Source organism: Homarus americanus, unplaced genomic scaffold (assembly GCF_018991925.1).
Source record: "Homarus americanus isolate GMGI-L3 unplaced genomic scaffold, GMGI_Hamer_2.0 scaffold40856, whole genome shotgun sequence".
NCBI lineage: Eukaryota > Metazoa > Arthropoda > Malacostraca > Decapoda > Nephropidae > Homarus > Homarus americanus.
Window position 1 is genome coordinate 3,506,653 of NW_024734615.1, and position 19,062 is coordinate 3,525,714.

A 19,062-nucleotide genomic window follows, 5' to 3' on the forward strand; every position below is an offset into this window, starting at 1 on the left:
ACCTAAGAGAGAACACGCCATAGGTCGGCGTTTACTGTAAGAGGGGAATTGTGGTGTTTAGTCAAACACTTTGTGTATATTTACTGTATATCCTACATGTGGTGGTTTCATAGAGGGCAATCGACTCCTTGCGTTAGCATAGTTTGATTTAATTGTCAGTGGAGGACATGTTGGGCAAACAGGTACAATATTAACACTTACACTGTCTGTGGACAGTTCATAACGATCTATGAGAAATTATTAGATATTTATGTGCCAAACATGTAGCGTAGATTATTTGTTGATCATTACTTTATCTGTTAAGATAGTCAGAATGACAAAAATAAAGATGAATTAAGGTATGATAATTAAAACCACTTACTTGTTCACGAGCTATCACTTAATTAATATTTTTGTTGCATTGGATGCAAATTTTCATAACTCACAATTGCGCCATTACAAGACTGACTTCATATTCCTGAATACGTCATTTGTTTGAGAAATCATACAAGATCACACACTGCAAAGGATGTAATTTTGGTGAAAGTATTTCGATAATTCAGACTTTCCTGAAACTGAACAGATTTTGTAAAAGCACAAGTAGCTGGAACAAATATCAAATCATCTATGGTACTAGATTATACGAAATTAAATTTGCAAAGCCAAGCTATATTTACATTCTTGCAGCACATTGGCACTAAATAGGTAACTTCATCTGTCCCAAACACACCATTCAAAATTCCCGCTGCTCTTTTGCGATTGATAAACACGATATAACCTATCTGTTAGGGAAAATGGTTTTAAAATACTTTTATTTGTAATTTTATAATACGCTGTATACCTATTTTTTATTTGATGGGTAAAAGGATAATTCTGATAATTCGATTTATTATTTGGCCTGTAATTAATCGCTAACTCTTACCATAACAAAAGCCAGGGACGCGCCGAGTGAACGCGCAGAAGGATTGTCTACGTTTTCTTAAGTGACCTACTTCCTAATTAGTACCTTTCAGAAACTTGGATGTAATACCAAAGTAAGGGCGTAATTTAAGTATTGATTACCATATTGATACTATAAGATAGAGCCATACTAGGGCCAGAAGGGGAGGGATGTGTAGGTGGCGCTGGTTCAGTGTTCACAACACGGAGTTGCTTGAGGCCAGTTTGGGAATGCCAAGGTTATATTGGTTAGTTGCGTGAGCGGTTGTGGCACGAGTACCATCACACGTCTTAAGGTGATAATTCATGCTTTGTTTACTATAAACAGTGTGAATAAGTAACCTCGTCGACTCTGTGAAGTGAATTTCTCAGCAGCCAAGTGAAGGAGGCTGAACCAAAATGACATCAACAGGAAAATTTAATCTCATCTGATGTGTGCTGGCCAGAACCCGAGTAACAGTGCAAATACAACTCACTACAGCTGCTTTCATTGAAGAATGAAATATGAACATCTGATGTTGAAAGAAATGTCTTCATGGAAAAATTGGCAGTTAGCCAGAATTAAGTTAAATGAAGGAAATTTGTTGAAAGTGAATTTTTCCATTATAATAGTGATTTTATTGTAAAAATACAACACAATTGTTAGTGTGGCACATTGTGCAAGTCAGTCATTAAAGTTATAAGGTCAATATTTGTGGATATTGGATTAGAAACATATACCCAGAGTTGTGAACTAGTGAAGAATTTTTGGTGCTGAATAATCATAATACAAAGTTTTCTTTTAGAGAACTCTTGCTGTTTGTATATGTGATCAAGCATAATTATTTATATTGTTTAAAGCATATGCAAGGTCATGAACATTATATTATGGAATTAATATGAGTTCAGGCTTAGTGTATTGACATTTGATAATGTGATGTTCTTTTGGAAATTATAATTTCAATGCTGTGCCAGCTCAGGTGTGCTAATTTAATTCATGTTGTGATTTTTCATATAAAAAAAATAAATAATATATATATATATATATATATATATATATATATATATATATATATATAATGGAGGGAAGTAAAAAAACAGAGATGATTTTTTTTTACATAAGGAGGATTTTGTGGTTTGATAACTGACACTTTCTTAACAAAGCTGATGATGATAATCAATATTCTAAATTAACTAATGGACAAATTACTGGGTTAAATTTTGCAGATGATACCCTATGTTGATATGTGTTGGGATATTAGTTCTAGTTTGTCTCTGTGATTTAAAGTTATTTACCAAGAGCTCAAAGAGGATTGAGGGAGGTCATCTTGTGAGACCTAACTCCCAATTTACTACAGTATTGATCCTTAGTACTGTTTTTCTTTTCTTTTTTTTAGTTTCTATTTTCACTAAGTTTTTTAAGCTCATAGCTAACCCCTGTGAAAATTGAGGGCTGACTGTATTGACAGATTTGGTTGCCAAGTAGCTCCTGGATATTAAAACTGGTACAGTATATATATATGTGTTCTTATATTTGCCATAGCTACATGAAATTTTATAATTGAGATAAATATTGTAACCTATTATGAGGGAAAAAATTAAGTTGAGTGGATTAATATTTTATGCACAGTACAGGATCAAGCTTATATTAGATTTGTTTAAGTTTGATTTGCTTATTTTTATAAGTAATTTTTCTTTACGGTGATAATAAATAGGCAGGGGTTATTTGACCGGTATCCAGCCAAATAACTGAGTAGAATCTTAATTAAAACTAAGTACTCCTGGCCACAGAAAATTCTACATACAATTTTATTGATAATTTCAAACTTCGAAAAAAATTGATCAAATGGAAATAATACTGCACATTCAAAATTAAGGATACAAATACCCGGCAAGATAAAATCAGATTAAATTCAAAATCAATTTGTTAAGAAAACCAACACCTCAATATTTATTATTAATGATTCTGTAATGTTTAGGTATCAGGTATTGACCTCCAAAAATGTTGACTTGACCTAACCTAAGCTGCATTATACAACATATGTCCATGAGAGACGTGGTGTATCATGGAGTATCAAAAGATGATACAAGAAGATAGTGCTGTAACATTCAACATTTAAATAATAGCGTAATGACTAGTGTAATGCCCACAGCCAACCTAAGCAGAATCCCACTAAAATCATAGTAAAATTATACACAATTCCTGCGGGTCCCTTTCAGATAGCCGATGGTTATTTGTCCAGGTATACTGGTCAAACAATCACTTCGTAATGAATATTATGTGCACAGCATATAGACATAATATACATTATTCTACCATGACTTCTTAGTTACGGCAGTGAGTACCATAAATGTTAACATCAGTGCTTAATGTGTGTAGGAATGCACTGGAAAGGAGTTCCACCACTTTTATTTTGCATGAGTAAATTATAAATGTAATCACATCAATAAATACTGCCATCACTACTGTGTACTGTACTATATATAATATCTTCACAATGTGCCCCTATAGGCCTTGGCAATAGTATAACTAAGTGCCTTGCCTGTTCTGTAGGCTCAGTTGGCTCGCAACATGTTTCTGTCTCACTAGAGTTCCACCACTTCTTATTTTTCAAATTAGGCACCAGTAAACATTATTATTTGAGAGTACCAGTAGGCTTCCATCTTGGAGGCTGTGGTATCAAACATGGTTTCTTAAAATAGACAAAGTGAACCAACCTTACATTACTTAACTTTATTAAAAATATATTTTGGTTTGTTTTATCAGCTTACTGTACAAATTTTTAATGAGCGAAAAATTAAAATAGTTCCATTGCTGAGCATGCCAAATATGGATCCATAAACTACAAGTACTGTACATAAGAGAAACATATCTTAGAAATTAAATAAAAACAATTAAAAATAAAAGACAATACAGTGGTTACCCTGTTCTTAAAATTACAGTATGTTACCAATTTGTTGAAGTCTTACATTTTAATAATTCATTAATTGCCAAGCATTTTACATTTTTTTTTTTTTTTTACACGGGGATTAGCCCACCCGGGCACAGGTCACTGACCCACATCAGGGCCTGGTAGGCGAAAATGTAATAATAATAATAATTCATATTAAATAAAATTTATAATAAAAATACAAAAATAAAAATTAAACAATAATTTATAGTAAATAAAATTTATAATACAAAATACAAAATTAAAAATAAAATAATAATGATAACAATAATAATAATAACAACACTAATAATAATAATAATAATGATAAAGAACCATAAAGAAATTAAAAAATGAAAAAATCAATAGTGAGAAACAATATATGTACAGTATGTTGTGTCGTCAAAGTAAGAGAAACAATTGAGACCCTGCAATTGTGTGTAAAGGAGGCAGAAAGACAGATCAGCAACCTGGCACTTGGTCACAATTTTCGTGATGCCATATGGCAGCAGGGTCTACCATTAGACAATACATTATGCTTCCAATATCTTCCCAGGCAGTAGTACCTCTCTAGTCCGGCACCGGACCAGTGCCAGACCATGGAAAGTCACCCTCGAAACACCCTACATAAAGCATAAAAACATAAGATAATAAATAAATAAGAAAAAGTAATACGGTTAAAATACTATTTCATTTACCTTTAATGCTACCATAATTCTGCTTCCAAAGTGAAGTGATGGTAGTGTAACTCAAATTACATTTGAGTTACATCAGGGATGTTGGCTATTGGGCAAACTAAAATCGTTCCGGACCACGGAATGCCGGACTAGAGAGGCACAACCTGTAATAGAATACTCATATAGTACACTTATGTCAGAGGAATTATATAGGTATACAATACCTGTATATGGTATAGAGCAGTGACTTCCAAACACAGTCGCAACTCCAAATGGGGGTTAGAAGGTGCATCATAAGGGTCGCATAGGGCTTAGGGTTGCTGAGCTCCGATAAACCTCATGGGGTCACTGGAGTCACCTGGATCTTGTAGCTGTCACATGTGTTTTTTTTTGTTTTTTTTAAGTCCAGGTGTCAAGGACTGAAGGGCATGGCTGACAGTTGCTGTATCTTTAAGTCGGGATCATAAATTATGGTCAAGGGATTAATATAGTTACTCTACTTGTGTCAAGTCAGTTCAGTCTTGACATGATGACACATTTCATAACAGAAGTTCCATACTCCTTCGGTACCTTTGAACTGTTTTTAGCTCAGTTCACTTTATTTCCATGGATGCAAACAAAATTTTGATGAAGATTCCCTGAGTTGTCTACTGAGTCTTTTGATTTTGTTCAGTTTCCATTCAAGACTGATGTAAAATAGTGTTTCTCTTTTATGCTCAAAATCTCAGAATTACAGTCTGACAACAAGGCAAGGGTGAATTTTTATGTACGTATTTAGTAGTTAAAAATCGAACTTTCAAGATTCTGATACAATTTGGAGTCACCTATGTCTGATTTAAAAAAAAAAAAGATTACAGTAATCGTATTTCAATTTCAACTTAGAAAATTTTATGCTATGTTGTTAACCTCATATTCACCCTAGGTATAGAAAATTAATCAAATGATGACGTATACATGTCAGATATGAAACATGACACAGCTGTAGCATACGACATATAACGGAGTTGTAACTTACAAAATTGTGTGTTATGTTGTTTAATCACATAATTATACCCCCAGTTAACAGAAAATTTATTTAATAATAATTCACATATGTCTCATATGAATTATAACTGATGTAACTTGTATTGCAAATTTTCGGATAATTCAATGATGATGCACACATCACATTCGAAATATGACAATGTTGTAACTAAGAAAATTTTATGTTTTGTTGCTTAACCACTTAATTATATTCCCAGTAATAGAGCATTAAATGACGATATAAACATGTCACATTAAATATGACAGAGTTGTAGTCTGTTTCTGCCAGTGTTTGCTTTTAGACTCCTCGGTTATGTAATACAGTAAACCCCCAATATAACGAAGATCGTCTATAACGGACCTCAGCTTCAACAGACACTGACCTGTTCAAACTAGGTTCATATACAGTATTGTGGATTCAGGTTTGTTAAATTAAAAAAAATACGGATTCGGGAGGGAGTAGCTCCACTCTCAAAGTACTAGTTGAGGTTGGGAAGCGATCACTGGTCAGTTCAGCATCTACCTCCCAGTGGACTATTGGAACGAGTTCAGTGAAGATGAATGCGAGGTACAATCTGCCACCCAGTATGTGTGTTGGTTCCCCAGCATTAAGGAATGTGATTTCTGAAACATCTGTCAGCAGTTCCACTAGGTGTTGACCATCCTGGTTCGTTCTTGAAGTCAAATTGAACGTTGGATGGTGAGTATTGAAGACCCTAGCAAGGAGCACAAGTTCTTGTGTTGCTAGAAACAGTAGTTCACCGGCTTCTATTTGTTTGTCCTGTGGTTTATAGTTACTATATACTGTACTACAAGATTGTTGTTGCCAGATGTAGCCGAACAGTTTGCGCCTCTAATCCATCTCCACAATGAACAGGTTCTGCTCTGAACTGGGGATGGTCACTCTGATGAGAATCATGTTGTCCACAGGAAATTGTGTGCTGTTTGGCAGCTGTTCCTAGGGGGGACCAGCAGGGGATCCCTGCTTTTTCGTTTTTTCTACTCTTTTTCAGGGTGTTGTTGCTCTTGTCTGTGCTCATGAGTTTGCTGACGGACTGTGCTTGCTGTTCTGTTCCTCGTAATCTGTTGCAAGGAGGAGGCTTTACTGTTGTGGGTGTTCTCTTGCATGGCGAGTTCTCCTTCCTGTCTGGCATCTAACTCAGGGGGGGTTGTCTGTTCCAGCTTTAGTTGTGGTGTTCCTCCATCTTTCCTGTGAACTGTCTCATATCTGCATTTAGTATGTTTTCGGTGCTGGTATCGTTTTCCTTCGAAATAGTAAAAATGGTCACTCATATTGGTGATCATCTTTCTTATTTGTTCTTCTGTGGATGCAGCTTGTAGGTTTATAGGCTAGGGTGTTTTTGGTCGGGTGGTAGCCTAAGGGGGTTTAGCGACCTGTGGTGTAATGGTCAGCATGCTCGCCTCGCAAGCGAGCGGACCCGGGTTTGATCCCTGGCAGGCTGAAACTATGGGGAAGTTTATTTATGTCATTTGCCTCTTGTCTGCCCAGCAGTAATTGGGAACCTGGATGTTAATGGATTTGCGGATCGTATTCCGGGGTAATGGTTAGCCAGTGCAGTTGGCGAGCTGTCCGGTCTTCTTGGACTTTGTTATCTTTTTGTTGTTTGGCTCTGGTGCAGCGGTTGTGTAGTCCACCGAGTTATCATAATCTCCTGCAGAGACTTTTTTTTTTCCCGATGAATTCAGAGTTGTCCTGTAGCCTGGTGGGAGGACTGCAAGGAATGTGTTCTGAGGTGCATCTGTTGTATTTTGGGGGTAAATTTTTGCCAGTGGATCCTTCAGCCTCTCTCCTCTCTGGGCATGATATGCTCCAAGCTTGATGTTTCATTTGACAGTTTGTACCCTTCGCTTTCGTGTCCGGCTTCCTTGTGTTTTTGCATACAGGGTACACATTTCCATCTTGTGGCCTAGGCTGCAAATACCACATCTCTCAGGCATAGTGGGAGCAGCACCTGAATAGATCTTGACCCTACGTGGTCAGAGATGTAGTGTGTGTAATGATAATAATAATAATAATAATAATAATAATAATAATAAACGGTTTATTAATAGAGTTGCAGCCGGCGGCTGAAAATATACAGACTTACATTTGATTTAGACATAATGATATAATATGCATTGAATACATTTACAGGGCTGTACAGTACATAAATCAGGAGTTGTTTATTATTTTAACAATAGATGGGATGGTGCTGTTCTTATATCTATTGGTGCGGGCTCTTATGGGCTGAATTTTGTTGTAGTGGCGGACTGCGTGAGGTGGGTGGGGGGCTGCCGGTGGCAGGAGGTGGCGATATCGAGGGTGGTGCATTATTTGGCTGCCAAACCTTTCCAGTGCTTGGTGGTGGAGGTGTACGTGCACGTGTGTGCGTGTGCAAAAGACATACAAATAAATAATAATGGGAAAATCCTCTCACAAATAATCAGAAACAGACAACAAATTTTAGAATAAATGTGAGTCTACCCTCAAGTCAACTCCGTGCTTTGTTATTAAAGTTAACTTGAGGATAGACTCACATTTATTCTAAATTTCGTTGTGTTGTTTCTGATTATTTGTGAGAAGATTTTCCGATTATTATTCATTTGTGTGTCTACACACGCGCGCACATTTACAAGACAGGTAAAAGAATTTTCTATCTCTATAATGAATGGCTCCTTGTCCCAGCCACGAAAATGGCAGCAACTTTAAACTACCTTAGACATTCTTGGGTACATCCAGGGTGTCATCCGCGAATACTCGAGGTCCGCAAATTAAAAATCCATGAATTGTCAGGGCATGCTGTACATTCATCGCCAAAATTTTTAATTAAAACCCCCCTTTTTTTATTACAATATTTTTCATTATTCTATATTGTTTAGCATCACTTAATTTTTGTTATAGTATTTACTGTACATTATTTGTTATGTATGGGATAGTAATGTTGTTTAGTATTTGCAGGGTTATGTTGTAACTTAATCTAAACTAAGGAATTAACACTTTTCTAATTTACGAACAAATCGACTTATGATCGGGGTCTAGGAACAATCCCTGTCATAAGTCATGGACTGCCTGTACTACTGTAGTTTGAAATTTTTACTTGTGAAATATGTACAGTACAGTGTGAACCCACAAGATGCTAATTTTTGTGATTACCATGTACTACATACAATATAGCCTCCTTAGCATTCTCATCCAGGATCTCAGTCCCCATCTTGCCTCATATCTCAACCCCACCACAATACAAAGTACAGTTGGGTCTCACATTACGTGGTTAATGTAACCCGGAGGGTACCGCGGAAAGTGAGGAACGCGTAAAGTGAACAACATAACATATGGGATTAATTGAAATGGAGTCCAGGCCGATCCCCAAACTCCACTTTTTGACGACACACAACTATGTTGTAGTAAAAATATTATCTTAACTTTATGATGGCATGCACACACAATTAATAATTAAGAGAAATATCAATAATATTAGGTTTTTTAACACTTACATTAGTAGAAAAGATGGCTGGGCACACGGGGATGGGCGGTTGGTTCCGAGGCAGAGGGCAGATTATTGGCCCTCACCTGTATCACTTGTATCAATTGTATCACTATCCACCACAGAGGCTTGCAGGGCCTCTTTGTCAAACCCCCCAAAGTTCATATAAGTCCATATCCTCACTATAATTATCACTATCACTGACTTGGGCCGGCTGTAGTGGGTGGCGGGTGAAGAACTGGTAATGTTTTGATGACTGGGCGACCTTGTGCGCACCATTTTCGCGCCTCTTACACAACATGGCGGATGGCGGGAGGTTTGGATCCAAAAATGGCGCGGCTTGCCAGCTGCTCTCCGCCTAATGGGGTTCACGACCGCGGAATGTGAGCATGTTAGGTTCTGGCAAGGCACCGCGTTAACGGTGAAACGGTGAATGCGGGACCGCGTAATGTGAGGATTGACTGTACTGTACACATGTCAGCAAGTTTCATTAGCTATTTAAGATTTTTCTTTTTCTTCATTTTAGCAGTACTGTATACTGTACAGTACCTGTATCTTTATTTTTTTTAATTTTGCACGCGGCAGGGGGAAAGATTTAAATTATTGAAAACAAACGAAATTTACCAAATTGCATATAACACTAGTATACCTGAAAAACTTAAGAAAATGTTGCTGCTGCCATTGCTGCTGATTACAGTAGCTAGCAGCTAAATATTTGCCTTGGCATGCTTGGTCTAATAATAACTGATTGAATTAGTGATAGGTTTCCGGTATTTAAATTGTGTTTGGTAATACACAGTTGTGCACCAATTTGGTGTACAACTGTGTATTTTTTGACCTACTTTCTTAATTTTTGGTAGACAGATGAGACTTTGATTTGTTTAGCATTAATTACATTATGGCACTTTTAAGTACATGATAATTATTGCTGCTTTGAGAATCATGTACATTATTTGAGATTTGCTCATAATAACAACTGTACAGTGTATTCATTCATCCTTCCTTCCAGGTGCAGTCGAGTTGTTAAAGCTATGCCAGGACTCCGGTCGCTGGTAGCACGGAGGAGGTCTTCCCTGGCATCTCCACCCTATGTCCCAAACACCAGCAACCAACCACCCGACTTATCTGACCTATGTGATAATACTGGTAAGGGTCAGAAATCAGACATTAAGGATTTACAACCATCGGAACAAGTAAATGAAAATAGTGAAGAAGTGGACCAAGATCAGGAAACTAGTGATATTGTGAACAGCCAGAGTTTAGGTAATGATGATTTTGTAACTCCAGAAGAGGTGAATGAGAATGATAATGAAGTGAATCAGAGTCAGGAATTATGTGATGCTTATCATGTAATAAGTAACAGGACAAAGGAAAGAACTGTGAAGGGGGGAGAGGTGAGCTCCAACCAAGAGCTTACGAATATAGAACCTGATGAAAGTAACAATGCACAGGGTCTAGCAGTTTTGAATGGGGAAACAGCACTTCAGAATGAGGAACCTACTGTTGAAGATCACGTTGAAAGTGACAGTGCACAGAATACAGTAGATGTAAATGATAAAGAAGTGAACCCAAGTCAGGAAGTTACTGATGTAGCAGTAGGTTATGTAGAAAAGGATAGTTCATATGAAATTAAAAATGTAGACAGTGAAAAAAATAACTACCACCAGGAACTAACTAATGCAGAGTGCGTTCAAAATAACAGTTTGCAGGAACTAACGGATGGGAAAAATGAAGCACCAAAAGAGAATGAGGGAACTACTGAAGCAGATCATGCAGAGAAAAACAGTGCACAGGGTATTACCATTGTGAATGAAGAAGTGAACCAAGCTTCTGATTCATGTCATGTTGTTAAGGGGAGTGCACTGGAAGGAAAAGATGTTAACAACAAGGCAGAAATTGAGGTAATTCGGTTTGTAAAAAAAGATGGTGATAATGTAAGTCAGAGTGATAGCCCAGATATTCTGACTGGGAAACAATCAAATCCAAGTGATGGAAATGGGAAATTATTGACTAAAAGCTTTTCCAACACTGATAACAAAGACCAGGCAAAACTTAACAGCAAAATATGTGATAGTGGTAACCAGAGCAGTGATGCTGTACAGTGTAGTGAAAGAATTAACTTTCATACTGTAAGCAAAAAATACAGTGGAAATACAAATAACCGTGTAAATAGGTCAGCAATGGAGATTGAATCGACATTAGCCAGCCGGGGTGTAACTATAGTAAGAAGAATGGTTGATAGTACAGATAATAGTGGTAGAGTGAAAAATGAAATGGTGCAAAATACTAAAAATGATGTTACTAATAATGGTTCTGTAATTACAGCCAACATAGAAATCAGTAAACCTGGTGGTATTAGTAGATTATCAACACAATCATACTCTAGATCATCATCACTTAATGCTAATTCTAAAGGACTTGCATCTGTCAGTATCCAGAGTGGATCATCAGTCCGTCACTTCTCAGGAGGACAAATCAGTCGTACAGTGTCAAAAGATATGTGTAAAGCTAATAATGTAAGAGGGACATTTGTCAAAGCTGGCCCAAAAGCCATTCCAATTATTTCAAACCGTAAGGGATCTACTCAGTTAAATCCAAGGGGCATGCCCATAAATCCAAATTCCAAAGTTACCCCTCTGCACCCAGCATGGAGAGAAATGCCCAATCACTCTAATATGAGAGGCCCTACAGTTGCAAATATTAGAGGACTAAAAGTTGATATAACTCAAAAAGGACTAGTTGCACACAAAGGATTTGCTGCACACCTAAGACCAAGAGGACCAGTAGTCCAGAATTCTCTCAGAGGAACTGCTTTGCAACCAAACCTCAGAGGACCTGCAATGCCCACGGATCACAGAGGATTACCAAGATATATGAACACCAAAGGACCACTGAGATATACAAGCCCAAGGGGACCTACTACAAAATCTACCATAACTGGAGTATCTCCTCAGTCAAAGTCAGCTGTACTTTCTTCTTATGTAAGACCAGTTACTCCTCAACTATCAAGGTCTGCAGGAAATCAGTCACAGCCACGATCTATAGGACTCCCTCATCACTCAAAATCTGCTGAAGTATCTCTATTGTCGAGGCCAGCAGAAGTCTCTCCTCAGGCGAGGCCTACTGAAATGTCCCCACGTTCTCATTCTACACAGATGTCTCCACAGTCAAGGCCTGCTGTAATGTCTCCACTTTCACATGCCGCAAAATTATCACCATATTCACAATCAACCAAGATGTCCCCGCAGTCAAATTCTGCTGAAGTCTCTCCACAGTCCAGGCCTAGTGATTTATTGTCGAAGTCTCGATCAGCTGAAGTTGACCTGTCTGCACAATCCAGATCAAGTGACATGTCTCCACAGTCTAGGACTACTGAAACAGTCTTATCTCCACAGTCCAGATCAGCTGAAGTATCACCACAATCCAGGTCTGCTCAAATTTCACCACAGGCTTTATCTACTGGAATCCATCCACATTCAAGGTATACAGGGATGTCTCCCCAGTCTAGGATTACTGAACTGTCTTCACAGTCCAGATCTATGGGACTGCTTCCCCAATCTGGTTCTGCTGAAGTGTCTCCACAGTTACGGTCTACAGGCCTTTCTCCTCAATCAGCCTCAACTTCCGCTACTGCTGCTGGACGTCATGCCCAGATGAGTATGATGGGGGTACCACCACAGACTAGTACTATAGGAACCATTTCACACTCAAACAATGAAAGACTTCCACCACACTCCACTTCAGGAGGACATTTGTCACAGGCCAACACTATGGGAATACCTTCACAGATACTGCCTTCTGGTCTCCCACATATGGTTAATTCTGAAAGATTTTCTGGAAGTGCCAGTTCTAGTGGGTTCCCAGGATTTTCTGGACGTTCTGAAGCATTCTCTCCATACAACAATCCAGGGGAGTTCTCTACACCTTCTAATACTAACGAGTTCTCTGCACAACTGAACTCGGGAGGGTTCAATATGCATTCCAACTCGGGGGGGTTTCCCACACAGACCAACCTTGTAGGATATCCAACTCAGACCAATTCATGTGGATTCCCTCAGCCTGCCAATTCTGGAGATTATTCTTCACATAATCCAGGAGGACTTGTCGGACAAACAGATTCTGAGGGGTTCCGTGCACACTCAAGTTGTGGTGGCTTTCCTACTCCAATAAACCCTGCTGGGGGATATACCCCACATTCAAGTGCTGAACCTTTCAATGTTCCAACAAACTCTGGTGAATTTCATGAAAATCCCAGTGAAATGATGATGTACCCAGGATCAAGAGACTTCTCAATGCATACAAACTCCAGAGAATTTCCAAGTTACAGTAATTCTGATCAATTGTCAAATCATCCACTTTCTCAAGAGATGTCTGCTCATGCAGGTCACATTATAGGAGAGCAGTATACTCAGTCTAATTATGGAGATTCACTTGTTCACACAGGTTATAGAGAAGCATCTCTACATTCAAGGACCAATCCTGGAGAAGTGCCACTGCTTCCGGATTTCAGAGAGTCATCATTACAACATAATTATAGAGATTCTTCAGTGCCCCACAATTATGGCAATTTTAGAGACCCGAGTTCACAGAATAATTCACGAACTTCACAGTCACACAGCAGTTATAGGGACATGCCATTGCATCCTAACATGAGTGAACTCCAAGGTCATGCAAATACTAGAGCACAAACTCCACATGTCAACTTCAAGGAGCAGCCTGCTTCAACAGGATACAGAGGACAAGATATTCTTGGCAACTACATGGACCCCCCAGCCATTCCCAACTTCAGAGAAACAATGGCCCTTAGTGACTGTAGAGAACAGTCTATTCCAAACTTTAGAGAAAATGTTAGTCATACCAGCCCCAGAGAACAAGTTCTGCCAAATTTTAGGGAGGATGTAAGTCACACTAGTCCTCGAGAGCACGTTCTACCAGGTTTTGGAGAGAATATAAGTCATACCAGCCCATCTTTTGGAGAATCTGTAAATCATGCTAGTCCTACAGAGCAAGTTCTTCCAAGTCTTAGAGAGCCTATTAACCATAACAGCCCCAGGGACCAAATTATCCCTTTTGGGGAACCTGTAAATCATACCAGCCCTAGAAATCAAGTTATTTCAGGCTTTAGAGAACCTGTAAGCCATGCCAGCCCGAGAGAGCAAGTTCTACCCAGTTTTCAAGAAACTGTGAGCCATACCAGCCCTAGAGAGCAAGTTCTTCCTTCTTTTGGAGATAGTGTAAGTCATAATAGCCCAAGAGAAATTCTTCCCAGTTTCCAAGAAACTTTGAGTGACACAAGTCCCAAACAGCCATTTCTGCCAGGATTCAGAGAACCCATTGATTACACTGGTTTCAGAGAACCCATGGATCCTAACAATTCCAATCCGAGGGAACTGCTTGATTATGCAGCAAGTTGTAGACAACCATCAAATTCAGTTCAAAGTAATAAAATAGGAGCAGATGATAGTTACAGAGATGCACAGTCAATGTCAGATTTCAGAGTAAACTCTCAGCATATAACTCTGGAGGAGCCACGTGTTGATATGAAATTCAAGGAAGCAAGCCTTGGTAGCAGCTATACAGAATCAACAGCACTTCCTAGTTTTACAGAATCATTTGAACATTCTAGTCCCAGTGAGTTACTCAGGAAAAAAGAGAACAACAATGCAGGACTCCCGGTTTTCAGAGATGCGTCTCATTACACAACCCCAAGAAGTATTCCTGATTGTGGCAGTTTTAAAGAAACTGCTGTATCACCAAGTTCAAGATCACCTGGATATGCAAATGCAAGGAATTGCTATGGTTCTCACCACACTGGAGATCTACCTTCTTACTTGGATAGACAAGAATCTTCTATGTATCCCTGTGCAAATGATTCCAGTGATTCTCTTTTAAGAGAGTCCACTGCTTATTGTAGCAAAAGAGAATTGTCTGTTCATTCCAGTTCTGTTTATTCTTCAGCACACACTGATGTAAGAGTTGCTGGTGTTCATGTAAGATCTAGAATTTCTGGTGTTCATGTTGGTGCTAGAGATAGTTCTCATCCTGAAAAGTCTCATGTTCAAAGTACTCAAGGTTATGGTGTTCATTCTGGCATAGGAAATTCACTCGATTATTCAGGTACAATAGATTCACTTGTCCATCCTGATGGGAGAGACACCTATATTGACCCAAAGATGACAGAGACCTCTGTTCATCATGTCACTATTCAGTCACACTACAGAAATTTGCCTCTGGGTTCTTCCACTGTTGATCCTGCAAATCCTCTAAATTCTGTAGAAGGAAAATTGTTTAATAATGAGTCATCATTAATGGATGTAACACCAAATGAGTTTGATGTAAGTGCTTTTCATTCAAGTCCAACAACATCACACCACATAAATGAACATCCAGTACCTTCAAAATGTGTCAAAGCACCTGTAGATATAAGCCCTAGTGGTTCTCCAAGCTGTTCTGATTCTGTTGGGTCTCCAGAGAAGTTTTCTTCAGTAGTTTCCTCCTCTAAACATGAGTCTGGAGCCTCTCCGAGTTCTCAAGATAGAATAGTTATAAAAATGAAATTGCTCCATAGTGATTTGGGAAGTGAAAGTGAAAGACACTGCAGAGCAGAAAATGCAAGTGTTACTGAATTAGGGTGTGATAGTAGAAACTCGGTGAAATATCCTTTGTCAAAGTACACTCGATGGACCATTGACAGTATAATAAATGGAAGAGAAGACATAAACTGTGAGGAGGGACTAGATAAACTAGATATTGAAGAAGGAGAATTAGGTTTTCAAGAAGACTGTAAATCTACCTTATCAGACAGTCCTAAAAGAACAAGTAAGCGAAGAAGCCCTATATTGTGTAGTGAGTCAAAAGACACCAAACTAGATACAAATAAAAATTTGATGAAGAAAACACTTAGAATCACAATTGCAAATCCATTACGAACCAGAGTTTCACCAGAAGATGATTGTACAGATGCAAAGGTGAAAGAAAGCAAGTGTGATAGCATGAGATTGGGTTCTGAAACAATTCAGGATGAGGGAAATGGTGATGTGCAGTCAGTGACCATTAGCAGTGTTCATAGAAGTAGTATAGAAAATGATACTGAAAACCAAACTCATCTGTGCACAGCTAAAAAATTGAGGGTTAGACACTTGAAATCTACATCCCCAGCACCAAGTATTGAAAGTTGTGCCAGCTCAGCTAGTGCCTCACGTGCGTCCAGTCGGAGATGTAGCCGCAGTAGTGACGCTTCTGTATCATCTGTAACAAGTGTATTTAATGAAGGCAATGATTATCCAGTCGTTCCTGACATAAAGAAGTGTAGTATTGTCATCAAGCGTATATATACAACAGATAATTATAGCTGTTACAGTAGCAGCTTGTGTGATAAAAAATCTGTTCTGAACAAGCAGGATGCACGTCCAGCAAGACCAAAGCGCAAGGCAGCTGTTGAAGCCAGTGAACGATGTCATAAATCTTTGAGATCACTTGATACAACTGATATAAAAAAAAAAAATCCTCACAATGGTGCATTTAATAAAGGAAATAAATTTGTGTCGGTGAACTTGACAACCAGCAAGAACCTGCATAGTAATATACCTCGGTGCTCGGTTCTTTTATATGATATATTTATGAATTGCCGCATAAACAAAATGATGTGCCCTGGTTGTTCACGGCACTATGATAGCTCTGACAGTGTACAAGTTAACATCAATAAAGCTACAATTTCACTGCTATGTTCAGCATGTCAGTGGTTGGTGGTCAAGACTGTTCACCCACGTGAAGTTGACTCCATGGCACCTAGCTGAGACAGGCTAAACCAGTTTTGTTTTTATTTTTGATTTCCAAATTTTATTAGGCACACAACCTATGATCCTTGAAAAGATGAGAGCTCATACATGTAGAATTAATGTTACTTGAGTGGCTGTTGTAGTTTGAACAAGTGTTTCATTAAGTACAAGTATGCATTGTTTTATATGCATCTCCCCAAATAATGTGTAACTTAAAAACTATACTGTCACGACAGTAAACCCTAGTCAGTCACACCAGTACAGTATTGAACCTTGCTAAATATGCCAATTTGTGGTGTGACCTTAGGATGTAAATTAGGATTAAAGAATTTGATAGCTGTGAGATTTTAAGATTTGAAGGTGCTTATTACTACCTATACTGTGTATGGATTTATTATTTCTAAATAATTGGTTGAATATATGTACTGAAAGCACTCAATGCACAAGCTCACTGACCTTGAATTTATCCTGTTTAAGGAAACTTGGCTCAGACTTTTTATGCTCCTAGGATGTGCGATTATAATGCTGTTAAACACAGTGGAACATTGCATGGGGTTATTGTTTGATGTAACAAGAATTTGTAATGTGCCTGAATGATGTTATGTAACAGAACTTTGGAAGAGATAATGTTATCATTTAATTTTATAGAAAGCATTCAATTGTCATCTTTTTTTTTTATATAACAAGTGTGTTAATTTGAAACTGTATATTATGCTCTGACATATTACCAACAAAAATGAGCTGAGTTAGATTTTAAACTTCATTGCTGTGTCATTAGTGTACAGTGAGAAAAATAGATTTGGAAGCTGTGGATACAATATTACACTTGTATTCACCTTCTGAACTTGATAATGAGCAGTTTACAGATGCTGTAAATTAGTCCCATTTAAATTACAAAAAGTAACATTATACAGTACTACTGTATAATGAAGATTTGTTTAAGTATCCTGTACTGTACATAGTTGTACTGACAGGAACTTAAACAGTTTTTACAACATTGAAATTAATTGAAACCCTTTCATTTTAAATTCTTTTATATTGGTGTATTAGATGAGAAAAATTAATATAAAGTGGCATTTTGGCCATGGCATTATTAATAAACTGGTCTTTAAAAAGAATGTTTCATTGGTCAGGTTGTGAGTATTAAGCTGTGTATACCTGGTAAGCTTATTCTGTAAGGTAGAATTTGTATGCTTTTACTGCTTTCACTGTTTTGAAGTTTAAAGTTCTTGTTTTTTTTGTTTTTTTTCATAAACTAATTGCAGATGGGATTATCAGATGTTATATTATGATGTTTTTGGAATTTGGTATTCTTTATTTTCACATTGAAAGGAAATTACAGGAAAAGTATGCTCAAAAAATGATTTTCAGAAATATCTCAGCAAATGTTTGGAATACCACAAAGTAAGGTTGTCTGAATATGTGTACAGTATGTACTGTATTTGCAAATGAAAATTTGCTATATAATGTAGATTACACAAAGGCTTAAAATGTAAACTCAAGAAATTCTCCCAGTAAAGCTGACATCTCAGGGAAAGAACCACCCTGTAGTACATGTATAATGTGAGGAGCATTAGCAAGAAACAAGAATGTATGCATGTGTAGAATGTATGAAAACAAAATATGCAGACAAGAGGTAAACAATCCCAAGTGAAAAAAAAAAGTGATACTAGAGTTTTTTGTTTTTTCCTAATTTCCACTGACTATGGAAGTGTAGCCTTGTGTGTATGTATAGTAAAAAAATTCTCATACAGTACAGTACACTGAAGTGAGGTGGTACCTTATGAAGATATTAATTGCTAAAAAAAACACATATATATATACAAGTGTGTGTGTGTGTGTGTATATATATATATATATATATATATATATATATATATATATATATATATATATATATATATATATATATATATATATATATATATATATATATATATACTGTATATATATATATATATATATATATCCGTAAATTGGAACCAACCACTAGTGATACATTATTTTTCTATCATAATGCTTGCATACAGTACAGTATAAATTGATAAAAGTAATAGATTCGTTATCTTGCTTTATGCTTTCATAAATTTGATAATGATACCTACTACAGGTATTTGCCAATATCTAGTGTTCCATATCCCAGCAGTTAGTAGAGGAGCTTAAAAGCAAAATCTACTTCATTCATAGGTTCTCTATGTAGCTATCTGGATTCATTCATATTAACACCTCTCATGTACTGTTCTTCATTGTATTCTTTCTTCTTCTGAATATC

General features: G+C 37.4%; 1 protein-coding gene across 2 annotated transcripts; it reads left to right on the forward strand.

Moving 5' to 3' along the window:
• Nucleotides 1-913: 913 nt before the first annotated feature.
• On the forward strand, nucleotides 914-18,478 carry LOC121870364. 2 transcript variants are annotated; one of them, XM_042372157.1, is made up of 2 exons: nucleotides 914-1,013; nucleotides 10,022-18,478. In XM_042372157.1, exon 2 carries the CDS (start codon nucleotides 10,044-10,046, stop codon nucleotides 16,806-16,808), a length of 6,765 nt encoding a protein of 2,254 aa, XP_042228091.1. In that variant the 5' UTR covers nucleotides 914-1,013; nucleotides 10,022-10,043; the 3' UTR covers nucleotides 16,809-18,478. The 2 variants fall into 2 exon arrangements, with proteins under 2 accessions (XP_042228091.1, XP_042228092.1); XM_042372158.1 differs by lacking the exon at nucleotides 914-1,013 and adding an exon at nucleotides 1,055-1,214.
• The last annotated feature ends 584 nt before the right edge of the window (nucleotides 18,479-19,062 follow it).